Genomic DNA, 13893 nt, shown 5'->3' on the forward strand with positions numbered 1-13893 from the left:
ATGAATCAGCAGGAGTAAAGGTTGTCTTTTTTCCTACTCTTGCAGAATTCCACACTCACAATCGAGGAGTTTCATTCGAAGCTACAAGAAGCCACCAACTTTCCTCTCCGGCCATTTGTCATCCCTTTCCTTAAGGTATAACTCATAAAATCATCCTATGAGGCGTATAAACCTATATGTTAACTTATATTATTAGGAGAATTAGCAGTAGTATGTTCATTGTTATAGTCTATCTATCTATCTCATATCTATCTATCTATCTATCTATCTATCTATCTATCTATCTATCTATCTATCTATCTATCTATCATCTATCTATCTATCATCTATCTATCTATCTATCTATCTATCTATCTCATATCTATCTATCTTCTATCTATCCTATGTGTATCTATATATATGTAGGGTCTTGCTGTTTGGTAGCATTACCTCCTTCATCTGGCTCTATGATATACGTCCTTTAAATTCTCCTTGCTGACTGGCACATCCTAGTACTGAAGTACATTAAATTATAGGCTTGGTGTTACTGTCTGTTGCAGGCCAACCTCCCACTACTGCAGCGAGAGCTCCTCCACTGTGCTCGCCTGGCGAAGCAAAGTCCTGCACAGTATTTAGCACAGCATGAACAGCTCCTCCTTGACACCAGTGTCAGCAGCTCTCCTAGCGATTCTTCTGAGATCTTATTGGAAGTGAATGAAAATGGCAAAAGGAGGACCCCTGACAGGTACAACATATCCCCCCCCCTCTTCCTCCTTCACCCCCGCAAGAGAAAACCAAGAATAAAGAACTAACATTTTTTGCTGCTTTCTCAGAGATGATCAGAGGTTTAGGCAATAGTTGAGGGGAAGATTGGTATCTGATATGTTTCATTATGGGATTGCTTCATCTAAAAACATTAGACCGGTGCATGCACATTAGAAGTATTTACGAAGGGCAGCTCTGGTGTAAACAAGTAGCGTATTTTTGTGCAATCTGTGTTTGTGTAAAAATTTGTGACCTCTTGCCCTTTTTCTGCCATCCATGGTGCTTTTTGAAAAAGTGTGCAGAACTTAGCCAAAAGGATGGGCCAAGCTTGTGGCTCAACACATTTACTATAGTTTACGCCCAATAGCACCAGTCTACGCCAGAGCAGGCCTGGATTTGACCATCTGGAGCATGGATGGTCAGAGATGCGCCAAATTTATTAAGAAATAGATTCAACAAAAAAATATGCATCTCCAACAAATAAATTAAATGCATATACCGTATGTCATTGCTGCAACAAATACAGTAACAGAAACACATGCATCAGCACTCATACACGTCTAATTTCTACATAGAACTACGCAATTGTTTATACTTATCGCAAAAAAATACAAGATTCTTAGCTCATACTTTGATCAAAACACGTGGGCCCATCCGCCATGTCCAGGTGAACCCAATTGGATGGGTTCTAACTCTAACTGTGCAAAAGGCCTCCAAATGAACTTGGACTATATACTCCCGGAACAGATGGGTGAATGGAGTGCGTAACAAAAATGCAGTCAGCTACTCCTTCACCAATGCACATACAACAAAAAAAATAAAGTCAGCACTTCCAACAGATAAATTAAATGTGAAGGTGGAACATATACAGTAACAGAAACACATGCTTCGGCACTTATACACATTTAATGTTTGACAATAATTGCATAGCTGGTGTTTATACTAAATGCCTAAAATGCAAGGTTTTCAGCACATATTTTGATCAAAACATTGGGCCCATCTGCCACGTCTAAGTGAACCTTATTGGATGGTTTCCTAACTCTAAAAAAAAACCTAGCTTTCGGTCAAAAGCCTTCTAATGAGGCCTTTGGCCCAAAGAGAGGTGTCTTTTAGAATTAGTTACCAATCCAATAAGGTTTCTCTTAATAAATGCCTCACATCTTACTCCAGTGGGCATTGAACTAAAACCAGCTATGAAGTGCTGGTCTTAGTAAATGTGTCCCATAGGAGTTTTTGCTTATGATGGATACATGGCCCGAGGAAAGTGAAGCCAATTTTCAGTGAGTCTTTGCTGGAGCCAGTGAAGGCATGTTCATTCACAAGTTATTTCAAGGTCTCCATTCATGATCATCTTTAGCATATCTCTGGTTGTACAAAGCGGAGCAAATTTCTGTGTATAGGTCATTGCAAAAAGGATTAATTTATCTTGCCGTATATGTCTGCAGAAAGGCAGAGGACCACATGGACTCGTAACTAGAAATTAATATGCATCCTCTTCTTCACTATCAGGACCAAAGACAGCGCGCAGGAAGGTCTCCATCCGGATCACCTCCCAAAGCGTCCATGCACCACAAGTCCAGCACAAAGATACAGTCCAAGTAATGGACTCCTTCACCCACCCACCAATGGTCTCCCACACCCTACTCCTCCACCTACCCAGCACTATCGCTTAGAGGATATGGTACTAGCCCACCACTACCGACATACAGATCCACGGGAGATGCGAGAACGTCACCGACAGGCAGGTGAGGGAGATAGTTCTGTGTGCTAAGACTTTGCAACCCCTGCCTATACATCTTGTTAGGGTATATGAACATCATAGATGGGGGTCACCAGCTCAGGAGTCCCCCAATATGAATGAGAATGGAGAGCTGCTCCAAACATACTGCTGATCCAGAGACCCAAAAGTTCCAGTTCTGTTTCATTGCTCCACAGAACAGAATCCAAAAACTTCTGTGCCTTATTCATATGGTTTTAAGCTATTAGAGGTGACTTTTCTTCTGCGTTTGGGTCAGTAGAGGTGTACGTCTTGGAGTTCGGGCATGAGGATCATCAGCATTTAGTATGAGCCTTACTGTGCAAATGGAAACCACGGTGTCTGCTGCCACCAAATTTTGTGACAGATCTTTTGCAGTTACTGGAGGGTTTTTGACCACCTCAGGAATCAGGTGGTAGCTGGTAATGGCTTCCTCTTTCTGCCATGTCCAGATAGTAGTGCAGCCCATGTTCTGTCACCTTTCAACTTGTTAATTGCTTCCAACTGTATCTCTATAAACATTCAGTGCCTTTGCTATCTCTTTGTATTCTTTTCCTTGTTCCTGCAAAGCGATCATCTCCTCTTTTAACTTTTTGGACCACTCTCTTGACTTGTCATATTTCTAACATGCAATTAAGCATCACAGTCAACAAAGCCTGAGCCAGTCCAGGTATTTGATGTATTTTATCTCAACCACACCTGATGTAATTAGTGAAGCCTTTGATTACATCAGGTGTGCTTGAGACAAACCAGATTTTCAAATGGGTGCTCTTAACAGCTCAAAGTTTGTAAATTTTGCAAAAAGACCTAATATGGAATGTCGGGGTTAAAAACTTTTGATCGCAACTGTATCCAATGATTTGTATTAGAGTTACAATATACATTGTCAGAAGGATTCTATTCTTGGTGCTTTTACATTATAATTTAGCAAATGCCAATAAAACTGTGTGATCGCACCATTACAGTGTGTGTCACTCATGCATCAACTGCTGTGCTGTGTGATAACACCACTATCCTACGTGCCTCTCAGCCTACCGGAGAATAGTTTGATCACACCACTGACATACAAGACTCTTGCGGGCTTGTAGGTTGACATTACGAAAGGTCTAAAATATGCCTGCTCAGTCCACCCGTCAGTCCATTTATATACTTCATACACAAGACCCTACGACTTCCGGCCCAACAGGCTACTATAAAACAAACCAACAGTAATTGTTTCAAAGGACCTCATTTAACCAGCTTGTGTTTTCGCTTTTCAGCTGTGCACGAAGTAATTGATCATAGGCTGACGGAACGCGAGTGGGCGGAGGAATGGAAACATCTCAACAACGTGAGTAGGCAGCAATCATAGTATTAAAGGGAAACTGATACTACTTTAGAAAAAGAGTTTCTCCCCTTTGGATTTACAGAACGGTCGGCCAGATATTAACAAAGCCTTATTGGTAAAAGTCTGAAGTAGTGGATTATTAAAAAAACGTGTCTATTATTTATTACAGCTGCTAAACTGTATCATGGATATGGTAGAAAAAACACGCCGTTCACTGACTGTCCTCCGCCGCTGCCAAGAAGCAGATAGGGAAGAGCTTAACCACTGGATACGCCGCTACAGCGATGCAGAGGACCTGAAAAAGAGTGTCAGCTCCGTGCCTCAGCCTGCAAGACATCTCAGCAGTTCTTCTAGCACTGAGTCCTCCCCAGCAGGTTAGCAGAAGTAGCATCTGAGTGTAACAAGCGAATGATTGTGGCGTTGGAATTGGAAAGGAAACTGTTTCTGTTTGACCCTTTGAACTTATAGCATTAAATTTTAACCCTATAGAACCATCACGGGAATTTCTACATAGGCCACCAGCCGGGTATATGCCAGAAGAGATCTGGAGGAAGGCAGGTGAGTGGTGACTCTGTGGGTATTACTGAGAGGGCATAATGCAGAAATGAGCAGCAAATAATGTGATTTTGACCATAAGCATCTTCTGCAGTCCATATTGAAGTTTTAATGTCATGATGTTGCTGCTAACTTTGTCCCAGTCATTTATCTTTGCACCCACCATTTTTTTTCCATTGTTTGATCCTGTAGTTTTATGTTCATTGTTTACAAGGGGCTCTTAAAGTGTAAATTGGGCCCTAGATAACTATTGGCAATATAGCATACATGTTAGTCAAATGTTATATAGTGTTTTACAGTACGAGCTGCAGTTTCTATAGCAAATAAATGCATGCATTTGTGCTATGTGGCCACTACAAAATGGAAGGTGCACATCTAAAAGTTGTGTTGTAGGGTATATACTTAAATCTTTAAACCCCTCCTATACCTGAGTCCCCCCCACCTCTCAGGGCTCATCTTCCCATCTGAGCTGTCTCTCTGCCCGCACAGAGGAGGCGGTGAACGAAGTCAAACGCCAGGCCATGTCGGAGTTGCAGAAAGCTGTGTCGGAAGCAGAACGCAAGGCTCACGACCTCATCACTTTAGAGAGAGCCAAAATGGAGCGAGCATTGGCGGAAGCAAAGCGGCAAGCGTCAGAGGATGCCGTGTCCGTCATCAATCAGCAGGAAGACTCAAGTGAGGTAACGGCCGTGGAGGCATTTACAAAAATCTTATTTTCTGGTTTTAACATTATTACAATGATCAGGCTGCAGGATAAGCTCATGAGCAGATCGCATTTTTTCCAAAAGATTTTTAACCCCTTCAGGGCCGAGCCTGTTTGGGCCTTAATGAACAAGCCAAATTTTGGAAATCTGTTTTGTGTCACTCTAAGGGCGGCTTCAGACGACCATTTATCGGGTTTTCTTGTCTGGCCGATATATGGTGTCCTTCTCTGCAGGGGAGGAGGCTGGAAGAGCCATGAGCAAGTGCACTGAGCTCCCACCCCCTCTCCGCCCCTCTCTACTATTTGCAATGGAAGGGACGGACAGGGGCTGAGCTAAGTTCCGAGACTTAGCTCGGTCCCGGGCCCGCCGCTCCCATTGCAAATAGTGCAGAGGGGCGGAAAGGGGGTGGGAGCTCAGTGCACTGCTCATGGCTCTTCGAGCCTCCTCCCCCTGCAGAGTGGGACACCATATATCGGCCGGGCGTTAAAATCTGGCCGATATACGGTCGTCTGAATAAGCCCTAAGTGACATAATATGTTAGGCTGAAAAAAAGACATCTATCCATCCAGTTCTGCCGATTACTCATCCCCCTGCCCATAATGCTGATCCAGAAGAAGGCAAAAAAAAACAATAAGGTAGAAAGAAGCCAATATTCCTAATTTATTCACCATTCCATTTATTACTTTAGTTGCCCGCCTTTATACCCGCACAAACTCTGATATGTCCTTCTTGAATACCGATGCCTAAAACTGTCCACAGTACTCCATGTGTAGTCTGACCAGTGACTTGTAAAGAGGAAGAACAGTGTTCCCGTCATGCGCTCCATGACCTCTTTTCATCACCCCCATGATCCTATTTGCCTTGGCAGCAGCTGCCTGACACTGGTTGCTCCAGTTAAACATACAGTCAACTAAAATCCCCAAGTCCTTTTCTATCCAGTGTGTAATGGTGACACGTATTTTCACTGCCCATGTGCAGAACCTTACATCAGTGTTTAAACCTCATTTGCCACTTTTCTACCCCCAACTTATCCAGATCCTCTGTGTGCTCTGTCTTCCTCTCCTCTGATCTCACAGTGACAGGGAAGAGAGGAAGAGGCTTTTACAACACTTAAATGCGAGCAAACTTTCCCTTCAGGTGCTTCAAATGGCTGTAGCTCTGATGACATCATCAGAACCTGAACCAATCAGGTCCCAATGAAAGCACCTGAACCACAGGCTGTTAGTTACTACCCGTTTCAGGTGTTTCACCCTCTCGGGAAGGTCCACCATCGCCCATTGCCTGCAAGACTTAAATTTACATTGCTGCTACATAAAGACCAGCAAGCAGCCAAGTAAATTTACAGTGGGCGGTGGCGAAATGGTTAATCTTTTAATAAGCGTAAGAGTGTATTTTGGCAAATGTGTCATAAGATGCAAAACAGTATTAGTATTTTACTGTATAGGCCATATGCACACATAGCAAGCACATCATTATTTTTACGTTTTCATAAACTGGGCTAATGAGAAGTGTAATTAGCAAAAGTGACATTTCAATATTTTCATCTCACGCAGAGCTGTTGGAATTGTGGCCGGAAAGCAAGTGAGACCTGCAGCGGCTGCAACACGGCACGATATTGCGGATCCTTCTGCCAACACAAAGACTGGGAAAAGCACCATCATGTCTGCGGCCAATCCTTGCACCACCCACCCACTGTACAACCAGCACCAACCACCCCAGCCACACCTGCGGCCAGTCCCACTGCAAGCAGTTCAGCCTCTCGCTCTGGGACCCCTGCAACACCTCTCCTGCTGGATACCGCTTCTCGCTAATGGATACAACAGGCATTAAATGTCAGCCAACACAGACCAAGCCACATGGCTAGCTGCACCCAACAGGTGCAACAAGGGGCTCTGTGAAGACTTCGCTGCCCCCTGTTGCCTCTGGGTGGGTTAGGATCTGTGTCAGTGTGGTTAACTGTACAAAAGCCCCACTGTTTTTCTTTTTTTGTGTTTTTTTTTTTAACCCCCTTTAAGGGGGGAACAGACTTATAACGGGGGTGTGGAAATTATTTTACTTAAAACTTCACTCAACTCTTTGGCTTTAAACCTAATTGAAATCCAAAAAACAAAAAATACCACAGATATACAAATGAAACTACCTTGCTAGACAGCCAAGAAATGTCAGACACCAAGAACACCTCTTAATAAAGAAATCCCAAAAATTAAACCCTAATCCAAACATTACCAGCCCTGCCAAAGCCTGGTCCGTCATGGCAAGAGGAGCGGAGGGAGTCACCTGCGGAGAACAGATGCCCATTGCATTCTTGCAAGTTCTGCCGGGTGCGCAGAACTTGTGGTTCACAGCGACTTTCCAATGAAGGTTCTTCCCACCATCGCTGCACTTGGATCTTCCTCCTCTACCTCTCCTCTAGTACATTGTCTCTCCTGTTGCTCAGCCGTCCAGGAGGCTTTCTTGTCCAGCTCTTGGATCGCTCGAGCGGGAGAGAAAAAGACGCCTAGAGACATGTCTTCTGTCCTGCTCAGACAGACATTGAGATCTTGTGTATAAGTGTCTCCGCTTACAACCCCCCCAGTTCTGTGTCACGTGTGGAGATTCGCTGAATGGAATATTTAATGGATTATTGCAGCTAACGCGTCATTTGGGGACTGGTGGGAGGTGAACCCAGGACCCTCCCCATCCTGGCTCACGGACTTTTAGCCCACAATGGGGATAATTGTACAGTTTTTATTTTTTATTTATAAAAGCAAAAGAATTCCCAATTATGGGGACACGAGTGCAATATGAAAAGTGCGAGGCTACTGATGCACGGGGAGTCCGCGGCAAATTCGGGCTCCGACATATATTTGCAAGAAAAAAAAAATGGATGGGCGACGATTAGATCAACACAAAAGTACAGTAGCGGAAATGTAAAAATGTTCCAATGTATTCTTCACACAATTTTTGTCTTAGCAACTGTGCCCCAATTACATACTGCAGCCTGCATGGCAACAGTCAGTGGCACTCTGCCAGCAGGGTGCATATGTTGCCGGGACAAAATTGGCCCGTGTGAACCCTAAAAGGGAAACTTATCCTTACGTAACGTGCAACTACTATCCTAAGTATAGTTCGGGTATGAACGTCATGGCAGCTTGTTTATAATTCACAGTTCATCGAAGTTTCCATTATTTTCACAAATTTTCAGAGATTCTGACTCATGACAAGTGATTATACAGCAACGGTATGTGCAGAATCCTAACAGCCCCGCTCGGATTTATTTGTAGATGTATTAGGATCCTTCCTGATTCCAAGACTGTTTCCAAGAATATGGGCAGAACAAGGGGTGCACGGGGCACAGAAGCAGCTATGGGGCGGTGGGTGGAGGAACAAAGGTTGGCTTTATCCCTCTTCCTCATTGGTGGCATGTGAAGGGCTTCCTCTCTTCTATCCTACAAGGGGTGGAAAGTGGGGACTCATGCAGCGGTCCCAACATGAGCACCGCCATTTTTTTTGGAGTAGGTAAATATTTTTATCTACTCCTTAACATACAGCAAAGCCACCATATAATGTAGCATGTGCTCCCGTTTAGGACTGTGAACATCCATCCAAGGACATTGGCGCTATTTTCAGACAAAGAAGTTCATGAAAGGGGTACTTACTATTACTCAGGATCCCCGCCCCTCTCGCTGTCATCGCTGCCGAGCCGGACATCCGCATTGGGGTTGGAGCTGAAAATGTAACAAAAGCCATCACTCCTATTGTTTCATTTCCAGTTCCAATCCCAATGTGGACACTCAGTTCGGCTGCACTGACAGCAGAGCAGAGGATCAGCTGATCGCGGGGACCGCAAGTAGCAGACCACTGCCGATCAACTATTGGTCATCAAGTAAATACCCAGAAATCCCCTTTAATTCCAGATCACAAGTTACATAATTCTCTAGCGTTTTGGTCTGTACCTATAGGTGGCACTAGAGAAACCATTTTGTTCCTTCTGGAGGAACGTTAATTTGCATACTTTTTCCCAGAAAGCATTGCATGTAAGACTCCCTACACCAGTTGCATCTCCACAAGGAGAACCAGTATCCCCCAAATCTTTTCTTGTTTTGAGACTACAAATCCAGGCAAACCCTGCCATGGTATGCTAGGAGTTATAGCTATAGGCTGCAGACCACTGATCTGGGACTGGTTTTAGTCATTAATTATCTTGCCCTGACCTTACAGATTAATATATTTACAGGACTAGACCCCAGTCAAGGCCTATAAAGCATTTACTAAGTAACTGAAATAGTAACCTCTTAGCATAACGCAATCTAGAGCTATCTGAAGGCAGCTAGTTGTAACCACAGCGCCACCTACAGTGTGGGCATATTTTGTGGCCTGAAGCCATTTTATAAGGATGCAGCAAACCAATTTACTAGGAACCAGTGGCTTACAAAACTGGCCAGGCTTCATGAACAACAGCCATGAAATAAGAGCATTAGTGCATACTAGCTCAGCCCACCAAATGGATGCCACAACTGTTTTGGGGACAGTGCTCGTTAAATGGGATTTCCAGGAGTAGACTGTTGATGACTACCCTCAGGATAGGTCATCAATATCAGATTGGTAGAGGTTGCAGATGTCGGCTGATCTGATATTGATGAACAATCCTGAGGGTACATCATTAATAGTATACCCCTTTAAAGCGACCCACTGATCCCGAACAATTCAAGATTGCTGCACCGCTTCTCTGACTACATTAGTAGGCATCGATAGTCAAAAACACTTTACACCCCTTTGATGGGCCAACTCTGATCATGTGAGCAGCACTGGCCAATCAGAGCAGGTGTAGTGTCTTAGACTACCTCCGAATACTAATGCACAGTGTGGATCAGGTAGTCAAAGAAATAGTGTGGCCATCTTGGATTGTCCGGGAACCGAGGGTCGTTTTGAGGGTCACAGCATTTCAAATGGAATCTGTCATTGTGATATATGGGTATCTGAGCCATACACTAGTGAAGCTCTAATAGAAGGGGCAATTACACCCACTAAATCACCCTACCCTACTACGTGGAAACGTAGGCTAATGAGCTCATGTGGTGGGTTCCCTGACCCAGTGTGCCAATCCAATGGGTACTGCCAAGAGGCATCTTATGACGTAACAGGAAGCCAAATTGCCTCTTCTTCTTTAGAGATCGCTCTAGGAAGGGGAAGCTCATTGCTTGTGCTATCTAGGGAACAGTGACCTAAGGGACCTTTAACACAGGACTCAATTTCGCCGCAAGACGCAGCCAAATCCACAGCTGGGGAATTTTGCACAGAAATCCGAACTGCTAGCTGCGAAATTTGATGCAGAATGGTTGGCAGGATTTTGCCATTTTCAATTCCGCACCAAAATCTGCTTATTAGCAGTGCGTATGCGTGGGCTGATTAGTTCACCCGATGGCATATTCTGTTGTGGAGTATTCCGTCCCGTGTGAAAGGTCCATAATGGGCCTCCTAAGGCTCCAGGATCTGGGTGCAACTGCATCTTCTGCACCCATTATAGTTACTCCCCCTGGAAATTGACCAATCCTACTTTAATCTGCTGACATAAGCAACATAACCATAACGGGGTCACCAGAGTAATGTATCATTTATTTAGTGTTTACAGATTAATATTATGTGCGGTTCACCTACATGAACCCTAAATGTAAGGCTATGATCAGAAAATCTGAGCTTTACAAGTCCGCGGCTACTGTTGCAAATTTTTGGCAGATTTTTCTGCAGATTAACCCTCTCCAATCCACTGTCTGACCTCTGAAGACATTATGATTTAAGGCTGCACAGCTCCAATGTTGGAAGACGTCCGTCGGGGTTCTCTTACTGTATATTGCCAGCCTCTCTGCTGTCGGAGCCTATCCAACGTGTCGTCTCATGCAGTACTGGCTTTAGCCAGCATATGGCGCCGTTGTATAATGGCAGAAAAGAGTAAGCCCCCTAGAAAACCAGGATACAAATTGGATTGGAAAGGGTTAATTGTGTATTTTTAGCGCGCTGTGCAAGATCTGCAGCAAATCCGCAGCTACTGGTACAGATTTACTGTGGATTTTGGCTTCTCTATTGAAGTCTATGGCAAGAATACGCAGTAAATGTACCCAACATCCGATGCTAAAATTGACACGCTGCAGATGCAGAAACTGCTTCGTAGGTCAATTTTCGCACGTATTTTGAACAATTTTTTGCCGCAGTTCTATCTTTAAAATCTCGCTCACTTTGCTGTTATCGTAAAGGCTGCAGATTTCCGCATGCAAAATCCAATTTGTAATGAACATTTCTACAGTCAAAGATTTTTTCCGAAATTCCCCGTCCGCCCCTTTCTTATAGCGGGTCGGAATATAGGTCAGTAATATGAAATGCGCAGTACAAGGGTGAACATACGTCACCATTCCAACTGCAACCAAACACAGATATCATTGCAGCCGAGGTCTAGCGATATCCAAAGCACCCGTGTAATGTGGCTTCTTGCATTTACTGGATTTTGGTAGAGCTTAGAAAATGAGAGCGTATCCAAATCACATGGTGCAAATCAAGTATGTCTGTCACCCTCCCTCCCCTCACGCCTACAAGGTCTTTAAAGGAAAACTATCATAAGAATGCATTTTTTTAAAGGTCGTCCACAAAGATGTAACCAGTAAAAGTAAAAAGCGCCATTTTTAGGCAGAGCGTTGGTCTGCACCCTTCGAATGCTGAGAGTTGTAGTGTCACAACAGCTGGAGGGAAACAGGTGACAAACAGTGTAAAGTATTGAGAACTACTCTAAGTAGTTATAGTGACACCTGCTGGCCACAATGCTAAATGCACTCAGAAGACACCTGTCGCCCATTGATATGACAGCACAGGTAAAACATTCTGTATAAAGAAGATATCACCATATCCTAGTGATATTATAGGGTTATTATGGTTTCAGCACATAGAATGGAGGGGGTCTCTGTCCTTTAGGGGAGTGGGGGGTCTCATAAGACAATACATCAAGCGTTTTAATAATCTGGATTACATCTATTCTATAAGACATCCACTTGGTAGTTTTCCTTTAAATGCGTCCCCTATGTTGCTTCGCTTCCACCTCGTTACATTATTCAGATATGACGGATCTTTATTTTTTTATACATCTTATGAAAACGACAAAGTAATATATAAAATATTTGATGTGTGTGCGTATTTATAGCAGCGAGATGCTGCGTCTTTACTCGAATCCTTTTTATTGTATGTATGATATCCTGATGGCCACCGTTCTCTTAAGGTGGCATCCCTCCATGTTTCATGCAGGCGTCTCCCTGTTACTGTGGCCGTCTCTCGCGGCGCCTTCTGTTCTGTTAATCTCCATGTTTTTTCCCCGCACTTCCTTCAGCACAGTTTGTTGTAGGCCAGTTTTTTGTAACTCATTCTTTGCATCCACAGAATGCTGTGAGGTTTTAGATCCAATGCACTTGCCTCCACATGGCACTATATTTAAGGTGGATTTGAGGAGATCTGAACAGCTGGACTTTCAATCTCAGCACGGATTACTGCCCTTCTTAATTCTCTTGCACTACCTCTTCAGTTCACAACCCTACGTGGAACTAGACAGTAGCCACCAAACTTCATACTTAAACCAAAAGGTCACCGTGGAGAAAGGACTTTGGGCAGTGCGGACTGAAAAACATTTTTTTTAAAAAGCAGCTTTAAGTATAAAATACAATGTCCCAAGGATCAGTTAACAGGGACCTCACAGTCCGAGGCTTGTCGTTAACTCCAAGAGGTCGTAGCTTTAAAAGATGGCAGCTCTTTGATTCATTCTTCTGCTTTGGCTTCCACGTATCCAAAACAAGCCTGGTTCTTCAATGGCTTTCCTGTGTGTCACACTGCCAACCTGCAAGACCCCCGTATTGGTCATCCGTCACTTCTTCAAATCCAAAAATCTGGGTCGTTCAGAATATTCATTGTAGGAGGTTCGTGTTGTAATTGTTCTGTTACGGATTATTTCATTACTGCGTTTGCCGTTTGTTTCGTATTCCTTTCATTACCAAAGGTATCAGGAATTTCCAGACTGATGTAAATAAAGCTTAGTTATTATGTAACAAAAGTTATGGAACTTTTACAAAGTTTTTCACTGTTTTCAAGATCTCTGCTTGCTGTAGTGAATGTTACAGTCCAGAGGCTACAAACCTGACTCGGTCATGTCAAACAGGCTCTTTAATGCCAGTTTCAGACAAGCATATTATGACTGCTCTTCTGCACCCATAATACGGGCATGCCCCACCGCTCCAACTGTAGGGTTTACTGACCAGAACTTGGAGCATCATAGTGCAGGACACACATCCATACCGCAGATGTAGAAATACAGCTGTAATAAATTCATCTGGAACCAGCGTAGTGTATATATATATATATATATATATATATATATATATATATATACACTTGGACAACCCCTTTACTTTCTCAGCATATTCTTATAGTTATCAAAGCTCCATTTCTTTTATCATACAGAGCTTCAAATCCTCTGTATAGACAGTATGGCCAGTAACAGATGAGTGATGTTCATAGTTCAGGTCAGGAGACCCTTGGTAAGTAAGGCCAGGGCACCGATCCATATTATGAATGCATAAAGGCAGCCATAATATGCTCACTTGTCACCAGTCTTAAATAGATTTTCCAGGAGTTGGATGTTGATGACCTACCCTCAGTGTAGACCATCATATCAGATCCGTGGTAGTCCGGCACCACAGGATTCTTACCAATCCGTTGTTTGAAGAACCTAAGTTCTGTAGCATCTTCGCTGCATGCCAGGCACAGTGTCGTACATTTTGTAGTGGCTGTGTCTGGTA

The 13893-nt window shown here is 43.6% G+C and overlaps 1 protein-coding gene across 6 annotated transcripts in view; it reads left to right on the forward strand.

Moving 5' to 3' along the window:
* The window catches only part of CBFA2T3 (CBFA2/RUNX1 partner transcriptional co-repressor 3), a 43720-nt gene extending 30284 nt beyond the window's left edge, over window positions 1–13436 (forward strand). For 5 of the 6 annotated variants that reach the window (XM_066583053.1, XM_066583050.1, XM_066583052.1 and 2 more), the window contains 8 exons: window positions 46–135; window positions 540–724; window positions 2254–2489; window positions 3760–3830; window positions 3997–4201; window positions 4317–4385; window positions 4872–5062; window positions 6640–13436. In XM_066583053.1, the coding sequence (XP_066439150.1) occupies window positions 46–135; window positions 540–724; window positions 2254–2489; window positions 3760–3830; window positions 3997–4201; window positions 4317–4385; window positions 4872–5062; window positions 6640–6897 (1305 nt within the window). In that variant the 3' untranslated portion in view covers window positions 6898–13436. Of the gene's footprint in view, window positions 1–45; window positions 136–539; window positions 725–2253; window positions 2490–3759; window positions 3831–3996; window positions 4202–4316; window positions 4386–4831; window positions 5063–6639 lie in introns of all 6 variants that reach the window. The other variant, XM_066583056.1, reaches the window with a different exon arrangement.
* Window positions 13437–13893: the final 457 nt, after the last annotated feature.

Source organism: Eleutherodactylus coqui, chromosome 11 (assembly GCF_035609145.1).
Source record: "Eleutherodactylus coqui strain aEleCoq1 chromosome 11, aEleCoq1.hap1, whole genome shotgun sequence".
Taxonomy (NCBI): Eukaryota; Metazoa; Chordata; class Amphibia; order Anura; family Eleutherodactylidae; genus Eleutherodactylus; species Eleutherodactylus coqui.